Source organism: Mollisia scopiformis, assembly GCF_001500285.1.
Source record: "Mollisia scopiformis unplaced genomic scaffold LY89scaffold_30, whole genome shotgun sequence".
Classification (NCBI taxonomy): domain Eukaryota; kingdom Fungi; phylum Ascomycota; class Leotiomycetes; order Helotiales; family Mollisiaceae; genus Mollisia; species Mollisia scopiformis.
Genome location: NW_017263610.1, coordinates 6,314 through 18,658, shown reverse-complemented (window position 1 = coordinate 18,658; position 12,345 = coordinate 6,314). Strand labels below are relative to the sequence as shown.

The 12,345-nt window shown below is 46.1% G+C and overlaps 3 protein-coding genes across 3 annotated transcripts; 1 reads left to right on the top strand and 2 right to left on the bottom strand.

Moving 5' to 3' along the window:
* Positions 1–4,662: 4,662 nt before the first annotated feature.
* Positions 4,663–5,568, bottom strand: LY89DRAFT_598553 (uncharacterized protein; the record flags this gene model as incomplete). Its single annotated transcript, XM_018210048.1, has 2 exons — positions 4,663–4,974; positions 5,152–5,568. Coding segments are annotated over 2 exons (729 nt in total), but the record flags the coding sequence as incomplete, so codon positions are not given.
* A 1,341-nt stretch (positions 5,569–6,909) lies between these two features.
* Positions 6,910–7,875, bottom strand: LY89DRAFT_657937 (uncharacterized protein; the record flags this gene model as incomplete). Its single annotated transcript, XM_018212453.1, has 3 exons — positions 6,910–7,157; positions 7,207–7,666; positions 7,714–7,875. Coding segments are annotated over 3 exons (870 nt in total), but the record flags the coding sequence as incomplete, so codon positions are not given.
* A 2,749-nt stretch (positions 7,876–10,624) lies between these two features.
* On the top strand, positions 10,625–11,911 carry LY89DRAFT_598783 (P-loop containing nucleoside triphosphate hydrolase protein; the record flags this gene model as incomplete). The annotated part of the gene is made up of 5 exons (XM_018210058.1): positions 10,625–10,811; positions 10,860–11,099; positions 11,158–11,283; positions 11,361–11,438; positions 11,490–11,911. The coding sequence occupies 5 exons, from the start codon at positions 10,625–10,627 to the stop codon at positions 11,909–11,911; spliced, it is 1,053 nt and encodes a 350-aa protein (XP_018063276.1).
* Positions 11,912–12,345: the final 434 nt, after the last annotated feature.

Here is a 12,345-nt window from a genome sequence, read left to right as displayed (position 1 = left end):
GGGACGCTTTTAGGACAGACTCAGCTTCTTCAACTTCCGCCATTGCTACCAGCTTGTTATTACGATCTCTTCTCGGTGCTTCTTGCTTTAGTTGCGCCTAGCATGTATGCACGCCAAGGATTGGGAAGGGGAAATTCATCCTCGGCATTTCTTGCTTCACACGCGTGCTCGATGCCGTTACTCCACTGCAAGTATAGTACGGTTGGTACAGTTGAAATACCACTGTCATTCTGCGGCGATAGTTGCCAATCGATGCTGAGAACGTGGGGAAGAATGATACTATGGCCTGGCTGGTGAAATCAAGATCAAGTTGTCCGTCAGTGGTCCAAGCCATCTTCATTCATTTGACGGATTGTTCGATGTCTCACAATCTTCCACCTCAACTCGAGGCACTTCTGCTTTGAAGTGGAGAAGATGGAGGGTTGATATGACAGCTGTCGCGAGGAAGTATAGACATACAGATTCTCGCATGAGCTAGGAAAGATTCAAGACAGCAGAGGTATGAAGAAAGCTCTCGAAATTATGAATGAGTTTGAGGTCTAATGACACCGAAATTGAGATGTCCAAGTAGTGAATATCCAGGCTATGTATGTACCATTTATAGGAGCTAGATGCACACCAACTCTTCGAACGCCACTCTCAAGCCTTCTGGTTAAGAACAACTGAGCTGCTCGCACTGCTCCCACCTCGCAGTCTCCCATTCAGAAGCTCACTATGATCCGACGACTTCTGTGAATGATATGTAACCATTTCGTCGAACTTCTTTGCCGTCCCTAATACCCGTGCCCCAATAACCTCTAATGCATCCTTGTTCCTTTTTCCGATGGCCTCAAGTCGAGGAATGTCAAACTCCGAAATGCCCCTGATTCTTGTACCGTTTTCATGCAACTCCTCGTCCAATTGAAATAACACATCTCGATTTCCATCCAGCACTACCCCCTTTACCTGCGACCCAGTTTCCAGGACTGCTTTATCAACACGAGCAATGGCTGCACTGTTGACTCGGACTGCAGCATCAACAGCCTTCATATTTCCTGAGATATTCTGGAGGCTGGACTGCAACGAAGTTTCCACATTTTCAATCGACCTTGACAATGCGTTATTGGTCTGCCCGATCGATGAAGCAAGGCCGCCGAAACCATCTGTTGTCTTGTCGTTGAGAGACTCAATCTCGCCTAAAATCCCAGCATTGGCTGTTTGGATGTATTTGGAAACACTCCCAAGATCCGATTTGACCCCTTCAAGGCTAGATCTAACAGTCATGTTTGTCGATTCTATCTCTGATAGCATACGACTGTTGGCAGATTCGAGCGCAACCTGGCTGGCTTCGACCCCATGACGAATGGACTTGGTCACGGTGGCAAAGTTCGCATCGGAGGTCTTTCTCGAATCCATTCTTTCGATTTTGGCATCATTAAATCCTGTGGTGATGTTCTTTGACATGTCTCCTATATTGTCTTGGAGTGCCTTCTCAACCTTTGTAATGCTGGCGTTCATGGAGGTCTCCATACTCTGAATATTAGAGAGAATTGAGTCATTGGAGGCACTGATCTCTCCAGTTATACTTCGAGAATCGCGAGACACGATAGTTGACAGAGAATCGCCTTCTGACTTGATCGCTGCAAGAGTAGCTTCACAGGACTTGGCTGCTTCAACAGCAGCTTTATCAAATCGTGCATGGATGTCCGCGGAGATGATCTCTTGGGATTTATGGGTTTCTTGAATTAGTGATTGAGCGGTGTTGAGTTCGACCTCTGAGGACTTCTTTGCGCTCCTGATCTCGGAAAGTATAGACTTCTCTACGGCATCGACAACGGCATTTGTGTTTTTTGTAGCAGCAGTGATCGCATCACATGTAGTCTTTGTTTCTGTTTTCAGCTTGGTGATCGTGAGCTCCTGACCACGAGCTGCTTCCTCTGCTGCCTTTCTGATCTGGGAGGCGAGCCCATTCGTACTGCCCTCGACAGATGTGCTGAGAGCGCCCATCTCACGGGCAATTGTAGCATTCTCGTCATGTATCATCTTGGAAATGTCCAGCCTCATCAGGTCTTGTGCCTTCTGCCTCTCTTCATTCGAGTTCTTCAATGCACTCTCGATCTGGTGCAACTCAGAAGAGGTGCGTTTGACAGAAGAAAGAATAGAAGTCTGAGCCTTCTCAGCCTCACTTCGATCGTGGTCTGCTTGGAGCAATGAAGTGATGATCCCGCCGATGTCTGACTTCACAAACAGTAAATCTGCTGATGCGGCAGCCGACGATGAGCTAATTGACTTTTTAACGGCTTCGGAAGCTTTCGTTACTTCTGAGTTCAGCTCTTTGATCTCCTGTCGGACCATTGAAAGCTGGCCACCGTTGGTCTTCTCAATGTTGGAAATGATGGAGTGGTTGTCTTTTATAGCCTCGAGCAAGTCCCGTCCTGTGTTATCGACGGCCGATCTCAGTTCGCCTGATTTCGTGTCGATTTGATTATTTGACTCCTGGACCGATTCCTGTAATGCTGCCAGTCTGCTTGTGTTCGCTTTCAGAGTGTGGTCGACTCCTTGTACGGCAGCCACAATCATTCTTACATCTTCCTTCGTCTCGGAAATTGGTTCCAAAGAATGATGAATTTTAGAAATGTCGTCTGAAAGTGAGGTTGAATTTTGCATGGAGACCTGCTTAAGATGGGAGAGACAAGAAGCGTGTTCCTCCATTTTCTCATCTTGCCGATCCGCAGTGTCTGCAAACATCTTCATCGCCAAATCGACTGAAGTTGTGATGTGTGACCTGACACCCTCACACATCCGCGCCATGTCCTCGTTTGCGAGCTTGGAAGTGGACTGAATGTCGTCCTTCAGGGATTCAACAGCAGTGACAGTCGCGGCAAGATCGATGCGCTTCATTTCTGCTCTGAGAACATTTGTTGATGTCGAGACTCTTGACACGAGATCAATCTTGACGTCTGCAAGGTTGTCATTTACTGAAGTGGTGATGCTCGATGATGCGTCAAGAATGTCCCTGCCCAGTGCGGTTTGCATATCTTGAACAGCAGAAGAGATGGACTCTTCACTAGTCTTGATCTTGGTGTCAATTGAAAGGATGCCTTCATATGCGGTGGCCATTGAAGATGCATTCTGGAGAAGTAGTTGCTTGATTGTGCTGAGAGTCGGGTCGTCTCTGATCTTCTCGACGTCAGACTGGACTGCTTGCAGGGCTTGTTCTGTCTTGCTCTCGGCCAAGATAGACTTCAGCTCTTGGAGATTGGTTATAAATTGAACGTCCAGTGACCGAAGAGTATTAGAAATGTGTGAATTTCTCTCTCCCAGTTGAGTTACCGCCCGATGTAACGTCTCGTCCCGCTCCTGAGACTTTTGGAGCAACTCGACAGCTCCTTCTTGCTTGGCAATTCCTCTTTGGCCCCAGGTTTCAATCCGAAGCAGAACCTCATCATCTTTGCACACATCCTGGATGTTGTGGAGCGTGCTCATGATGGAGGTCATTTCCTGAGTGTTTCCGGCTTTACTTGCCTCAAGTGATTTATGAAGTGACTCAAGCGCTGTCTTGGAAGATTCTTTGGTGCTTCGAACTTCAGTGAGAAGGTCGGTGATGGGAAGCGTTCTCAATCGTTCGTGAACAGCTTCTGTCATTGAGGCAAATCTATCATCGAGGTTTCCATCTAGACCTCTAAAGTGCTCGTGAATTTCATCTCCTGTAGACGCTGATGCAGCTTGGATTATCTTGCGGATGGAGGATAATGATGAGGTAGCTTGTTCATCGATCTTCGTTGAAAGTTCAGAGACTGGCTTGGCGATCGACTCCAAAGCAGACTCGCTTTTTTGGAGCGTATCTAGCAACGTGTTTCGCAAATTAACCACGTCTTCTTTTGTTGAAGTGGTCGATCTTAGGTTCTCGGTGGCTTGGCAATGGTTCGTGGCTGTGAGGCTCAAATCACGTACGGTGGCAGAAGTGGAGTTCTGAATCCTTTCCAAAGAGGTGAGCTTCCGTTCAATATTGGTTTGCATCTCGGAAAGATTGGCTGTCAAATGATCGAATGAAGAGGTGTCGGAAGCTGCACGATGGATGGAGTCTAGGGAATCATCTTGAGATAAAAGGACCGCATGGATATTTGACTTCATTTCCGAAATTGTTGTCTTGATTTCTGTCAAATCTGCTTCACGAGGTTTTGATTCCGTGCCAATCCGTTCCAGAGTCAGCTCCAGAGAATCCAACTTCGTAGTATGAGCAGACAGAGGAGAAATCTGTTCTTCGATTCTGCCCAGATATGATTCAAGAGCTTCCAGCTTGCTCAATGCTGCCGCGTCCAAACTCGTCAATGCTCCTTCCATCCGCGTCATGGTCGAAATTGCAGATGTAAATTTTCCCTCTTGAGATCTATGTAGATGGTCGACCCAGGTATGCACATCTTCCTTGGTTGCTTGCGAGTCTACGATTCTCTGGGATATCTCATTCCCATATTCTGTCAAATTCTGCACCTTCCCCACCATCGTAACGACATTCTCCAGTTGTGATGCATTCAATTTCGAGTCTTGAGACGCAAGAGATCTGGAGGTTTCAAGTGCCTCTATGACCTTGACCATTCCTTTGCTCACATTCTCTGACAGCAATGGGATCTTGGAGACCTTTTCCTGGATGTGGGTGATATTTCGCTGTAGTGACTCCGTCTTTGATATTGCCTTGCTACTGTCTTCCTGCATGGATTCAAGAGTGTCCCCGAGATTTCGGACATCTTTCCCAAGCTCTTCAGATGCGCCAAGAAGTCTCCTTTGCTGGCCATCAACCTTCTTTCCAAGGTCTCTCTGGACTTCCCAGATTCTGTCTCCTAGAGTCGTGTTTCGATCCTGTAGCTCATTTGAAAGTTCTCCAAATCGAATGGCTGATCTGAGGTCTGCATTGGTCATGGATTCATCGAGATTATCGATCTTTCGATCAAGTTCCTCGATTCGGCTTTCCAAGCCATCGAATCGAGTCTCGATGGACTTCAGTAATCTTGTCTGGCCGGAGAAGAGATCATTGAGTTGACTTTCCAGTCTTGTTTGGCTTGTGGATAGGCTGTCAATGTGATCTTGAATAGGGTCCAAGATAGTAAGGCCTTCTTCTATTCGTGTTTGTCCCTTGGAGAGTGCGTCGAGTTTGAAGGTCAGGTGATCTTGAACGTGTTTCAGGAGATCAGGGAGGTGGTCTTCTGTTCTTGTCTGGGCCGCGAAAAGGGCTTCAAGTTGACGTTCAGAGGAGGTAAGGTGATCTTGGATTGTTTCCAAGGCGATAGGGAGGTTGTCTTCTGCTTTTTGCTGGGCCGTTGATATTTGGGTCAGGTGATCATTTTGATCTTCGATATGGGTTTGAAGTGTCGATTCGAGATTCAAATTTGACGCTTTGATTTGATTCAGCTTCGCAATTGTGGGATCGAGCTGCGACGCGATGGCAGCCTTGAATGCATCGCTTTCAAACGCGGCCAAGATAGCCTGCTCAACCGTTTTCTGTTCGTTCCAGGCGGTCGCAGGTCTTGAGGCTGTCGGAATTCCGGAATGTGATGTATGTCTCCTCTCCTTCCACCAGTTGATACCTCTCATCGACATCGTGAAGGCATTGTCTTTGAGGTTGGGCGCGTTTGGGATTTTATCGCGAGGATTTTTCGCGTTTGTTTTTCTTCGAGTGGAGCCACGATTATCGGTGGGGTGATCAAACGCAGACGTGGGCAGTCAATGCGCTATTTACAGCCACTTTCATAACAGATTAGATATGTTCCGGGTTATTGCGGGCACGAAGTTTTGAAGATGATTGTCGCTGCGCTCTTGTATTTGGACATGCTCGAGGCTGCAAGATATAGTGAATGAAGAAGTGGTTTGGAGTCAGCAATATCTTGGCGACGGTCGTGCTGCAGATTGACGAAAGAGCAGCTGAACTCCTCTCCTTTTCGCGTGATGACCATCCATTGTAATGTTTTGATATTCCTTGCAATCTATAGAGCGTGTTGTATAGCCTCTGTTACATTCCCTATCTCTCTATTCCCACCGTATTCGCAACAACATCCAGGAGCATCAAATGCCATCCTTGTCGGATGCCGTTTGCTCAATCTCATAGATTAATGCCATCTGATTGCGAGTATTTTACCATAGTTCTTCAATAATGATGCATCACCCAAGTTTTCAGCAAGTTCTCGAGGTTTTGATCACTCTTATGCTCCTGTAGAACTGCTTTCAAGAACAAATTAATGACCGAGAGCAACCAGCTTTGTGCACCCATTTGCTTGATATCCTTCGCAATCCTAGTATAACATTTCAGGTGCGAGCTTTCCAAGAATACTGCTGAACATCGAGCACCACCGTGTTCGAGATCCGCTCCCTCAACAATTAAAATCTTTTCCGACGTTTTGCTGCCTTCATTTGAAGACTTCTTTTTGACGTGAGAGGTTCAATAGAGCTATCCACATAGTCTGTCATCAGCTCTGACCAAGACCCAGTTTCCCATTCTCTTGAGATGTATGATTTGTTAATCATGGTCGCAGACACGAAAATCTTCATGTTCGTCGATTTCCCTACCCGAGACATAAGTTTTTCGAGCCATCGAGTAATGCCATACTTATCATGATTACTAGCCAACGCGAGTATGTCTGTATCCAGTAGAATATAAATCCTATCGACTGCAAAGAATACTCGGCCGATTATATTAAGCCAATCATCTTCAGTTGAGGCCTCCAGGAGCTGCGAGGATGATAAAGGGCATGGCCCGGAGCTAAGGCAGTCAGGAAATAATGTAAGAGCCTGGAGCGTAAGACTTCGCAGAATTGTTGCAAAGGTAGGCCGTGACTCCCAGTAGTTTGAGTGACGAAAGACCCAGATCGTAGGCGCCATAGAGGAAGTGAGTACATTTGCAAGATCGATACTGAGGTCCTTCGAGGCTTGTATAGATCTACTGGTTACAAATAGGAGTGTCGACTGCTTAGATATGGCCCAACTGTTTAGGGTCGCAAGTTCTGGCAGCTTGAGTGCGGGGGCTCTTCGACGGCGTCTCATCGACGAACAAAATGCAAGCGTCAATTTCGGAGAGGGTATATCTTCTGCCCAGGGAAGAGCTGCTAAGGTTGAGAGACAGATGTTCGTAATTTCTTTCTTTTGCGTTTGAAGTATTGGCTTTATCTCTTGAACAAGTCCTTCCGTTTCTAAGCAATTTAATGAGCATCTGCACTATCGCGCTCTTCGGCCACTTACTGTATGTCAGCTCATAAACCTGCTTACCATTTAAAGACAGGTCTTCAAGGAGGCGCATCATACTAGCGTGTGCCGTTGTAGATGCAGCCGACAATGATTGTACTTCAGAGCGGAGGACTTTCACTTCCAAGCGCGTATCTCTAAGTTCTGCCTGTGCAGCTACTTTTGCTAGACTCTCGACACGGCGAGAATGCTCTGTGATGGCATCAACACTATCCTTCCAATTCAAGGCCCAAGGACGAGCAACTGCGCCGACAGCATGAGAGATCTTTCCTTTCTTGTACCATCGTATGGCACGAGAAGTGAACAAAATAATATGAGCATAAAGCTGTGCGATAGCTTCTTTCATTGCCGTTGTTGGGTAATGAATTAGGGTAAAGTCTGTTCGGGGAAGAAGATCTGCTATCATCGAGTATGCTTTCGCTATCTCCTTTGTCATTTCGTCATGATTGATAACCGACTAGAAATTATCAGAAATCTATCACGGCATATTCGGCTCGTACATACCATGAAAAGGAACTTCATTGCACCCCATGCAAGGGATACATACTGCGGATATTGCTGCACAAGGACATCCATTACAGTTCCATAATAGACGACTTTGCCCGAAAATACTTCGAGCCACTTGCGAGCTTTGCACGTAGGCTGGCGCTCATATCTGCACTTCATCTCCTTCAGCAAAGCGGCCAAGGTGTCAACCGAGGTTGCGCTTTCATATATGACACGTTCATACTCCTTCGCACTTAGCTCGCAGAGCAATTTGGATTTCGCTGCCTCGTATATACCATACTCATTTTGGACACCCTCCCTGTGAAACTTGTCAGATTTGAATTGGCCTGTATAGATGGAAATACCAACCTTTGATCTTGGCTACCTTCATACCAATCGCGAGGTTGTTGGGACGAGGCTGGGGCCATTAGTTGTGTGATTGAAGCCAAACGGAAAGACGGAAAAAAGGAAACAACTGTTTTGTAGCCGAAATGCTTGTGATGGTAATACCAAAGAGATCGACAGTCACTGTATTCTGGCTGCCATTTGACGCAATCGATAGTCGACGCTCTAACATAGCCGCACGATGTACCTAGTCTACGATTCACTTATCGTGGGGCTTTGAGAAGGTCGCACAGCGCGTGGCATGCTGTGAGTGGCCGGCCGTTTCAGCTCAAGTCCCGTGTCCCTTCGACAATCGCGCTGCCGACGAAACATAACTCCAACATCCCGATCCACACATCATGACATTCTTGTATGGATTTTCTTCATACGTCGTATTCTAGCGCAGAGATCCTGGAAAGAGACGTTTCGGTTGAAGTGAGCGGAGAGGTGCTTTCCGTCCAGAACACAATATCTCAAGACCGCACGGCTGGCGCCAACGTATGGGAAGACGGCACTCTGCAAGCCTTGATTGCGTCGATCGACCATAAAGATCTGTCCCGTGCGTTTTAATTCTCTATAACAACTGAGGCGCTGTGAACAAATGCTCTAATGTATGCAATTTAGAACAGAGACTGTTACCTGGCGATTTCGAGCTCCTTCCGGCGCTCGAAGAAGAGTAAGTTGCAGCTTATCTTCCTCAATGTGTAAAGCCAGACTAATTAGTTTCTCAGCAACTCCATCGTCGAAGAGGCAATCGAGTCGCTCCAACAATTTGAAAGTGTGAATCATAAGGAAGCTGCGAGAGTTGTCAGAGCCCAATTGGTTAGAAATAGGCCATATCTCGCAGATCCAACGGAGGCATACCCGGACTGGAGTTCATATCTTGCCGCAGTAAAAGAGACAGATCCTCTCCCTGAGGTCGAAAATCAGTGGGGAGAGCAAAACCTTGGCTTCGTAACACAATATCATAGCGAAGAGGAAGAGATAGCCTTGAGACCCAGTTCTAGCTTCCACGACAGCTCCCACTCCGCGTCTACTCTCAGTATGAGCTCTCAATCCATTCAAAAAGAGCGGGACCCTGTATCTCTTGTAGCTGACGGAATATTGGAGAGAGTAAAAGATGGGGATCATTTCAGGAGGGAGAATCGTACGTTTTATACTCTTCAACCCTCTGTGGAGTATTCCTGACCTCACTACAGGCTCAGATAGTCCATCTCAAGACCTAGAACTAGAGAAACCTGACGCTTTAGAGACTTTAGTAGGGCAAAGAGCACAAGTAGACAAATCTGGAGAAGATCCAAGCGAGAGCTCAAAAATTGGGCCCAGAATAGACGAGATACCAGAGAGACCACAACCAGTTAGTCGAATAACACGATCAAGCCTCGGGCCAAAGAAAATCCATTTTACCACCCACGTCAGGTCTGAGGTCAAATATTCAGAACCACAATCAACGCCAACGGTATACTGTATAGTATGCGAGATCAAATGTTCTGCGCCGCAGCCGTATAGCCATCATCGAGCTCTACTATTTGAAGACGTTCCATTTCTTAGAGCTCGTTCAGAAACCAGTGCGCCTCACCTCGAAGGGACACACCCAATTGAAAGTTTGGGAAAATATCTCAACGAGCGCCGCGTTAGCTTTGTGATTTTGAGAACTTATTTCTGCTCAGCGGAAAACCTTACGTTACCTGTTGTTAGCGCTGAAATACCCCCGCCTGAAGATTGGACAAGAGAAGGCGATTATGTACGAAGGGTAGTGCCTCTGAAGCCGCCGGAGCTACGGTATCCTGAAACATTTGTGGATGTGAAAGTCAGGCAAGATATTGTGGAAAGGATGCAGATCTTTTCCGAGCCTCTCATCAGGAAGATCCAACAAATTGCCAAATACAACCCTGGTAATCTCATTGGAGAAATAGATGGCCAGCCTTCGGGACCTCTGGAACTGCATTTCCCATACATTTTTGTGTTTCATCACCAGTTAAGGCTGACAGAAAAGCTGGACGAAGAATCCGGTGACCTGAAGCCATTACTTCTAGACCTTGTGAAGTATAGTGAGTCGTGTCAGGGTGACAAGTACGGTCGAGCTACGGAACAATTCTCGATCGGAAAAGTATCTCCTGACCTTCAAGACTTTCTCTTCGAAGCCAACGAAGCCGTGGTCTACAAAGAGAAAGACGTCATCTCGGTATACATGATACGGAGAATTGATTTCGAAGACTGGGCCGAGATACAACTAGACTGTTGGTCATGGGGTTCCAATGGAACCAGGCTCAAACGAAAGAGAAAGACCATAGCCATGAGATGGCCAAAGGAAGACGAGTTTTCAATCGACAGCATGGAAGTATATCCGCTCAAATTTGCGAGCCAGAAAACACAGAACGTTCTTTTACAGCAAGGGAAGAAGTATTGGAATCTGAGATCTCAACATAAAGTTGCATATTCGGGTTGGGATGTTCCTGGAGATCAAATCCATGTACGTTTCCGATGGTCGATAGATCCATCACCTTGCTAACGGATTCCCTTCGTCGAGTATGAGTCTCGATTCATGATTGATCAAAGGACTTACAACAAACTTCATCCTAACTCGGCAACATTTTTATTCAGCAAAGATCCAATTCTGCCGTATGATGAGTATCCCTTAGAGATTGAGCTTGACGCTGATCTCCCCGATCTCGACTACATGCTGTGTCCTCACATTGTCCAAGGGTTTTTCTTGAAAGAAAAGCATTGGGGTAGAGTCAGCTAAACCGTTGAGAAGGTTCATGCTAATGTTCTATTAGTAAGTTTGTATGTCCGGAAAGTGGAGCCAGTGAATTGGAACAAAGAGGCTTTTGACCGTTTGGTGCTTCCTCCCAAAACCAAAGAATTAATCAAAGCACTGCTTTTGACAAATGAGGGGAGAGTCTCGGACCCAGTTGGAGTATGTGGTGGGAAGCGTCAAGATCTCATTGCCGGAAAAGGCACTGGCCTCATCGTACTTCTACATGGTGGACCTGGAACTGGGAAGACGTTGACTGCGGGTCCGTATCAGCGATGGTGAACTAATGTCAAGAGCTGAATACGCTGACTTGTTCTTAGAGAGTGTTGCTGAACTGGCAGAAAAGCCTTTATATAGTGTGACATGTGGCGACATTGGCACAGAACCCGATGCGGTTGAGTCCTATCTCAGAAGGGTTTTGTACTTTGGCAAGACTTGGAACTGTGGTAAGTTCGTGGCTTGTTTCTGGTCTTTGACCCTTCAGAATGTAAGGTCCTTCTCAAATACTTACATCTTATCCAAGTTCTGCTATTGGATGAAGCCGACGTGTTTCTTGAGGAACGAGGACTCCAAGATCTGAAGAGAAACAGCTTAGTGTCTAGTCAGTGCCTCCTAGTTGATAACTTATCATAAATTTATTGACTAGTTACAGTCTTCCTTCGGATTCTGGAATACTACAGTGGAATCTTAATTCTCACCAGTAACCGCGTTGGCACTTTTGACGAAGCTTTCAGATCGCGCATTCAACTCGCACTCCGGTATCCAGATCCAGACCCCCCTTTCCGGAAGAAGATCTGGAGGAATTTCTTCGATATGCTGGAAGCAGACGAAGAAGATGCAGATCTTGATGAGCTGAAGGAACACATTGAAGAGCTGTCGGACCTAGATATGAATGGGAGAGAAATAAGAAATGCACTGACAACGGCTCGTCAGCTTGCATTGTATAAAAAGAAGACATTAGGGTGGGTGCATCTGAGTCAGGCAGTGAATGCGGCGAGGGACTTCAATAAATATTTGATGGATGTTCAGGGCCACAGTAATAAGGATTGGGCACGAGAGATTAGTTTGCGTTAATAAGAATAAAAGTGATAGACAATATAGCACGACAACAATTGCAAATGCATAAGAAGTGGCCACGGCATTTATGTTCATCAAGTACCACGGATATCACTTTTGACGCGGCTAAGTGTGGAGTCGATTCAAGAACTTAAACTCGGTCCCGAGTAAAATACAAACGCTATACGCATTAAAACCGCGCAACGCAATCGTAAAGAGTTGGCGCGCTCAATCGTAAAAAGTCGACCCGCTTTCTGCGCGCAAAAGCACTTTCGGGCTAATTACCCTAACCGTATTATAGCCCGAGCCCCCCCAACGCATTTTAAAACTCGAAACTTAAATACGTTTTTTTTTTCTTCGCAAATTTAAAATTTAATATCGATTTTATTATAAAATTTATTATAAAATTTATTATAAAATTTATTATAAAATTAAAAATAAAATTTATTATA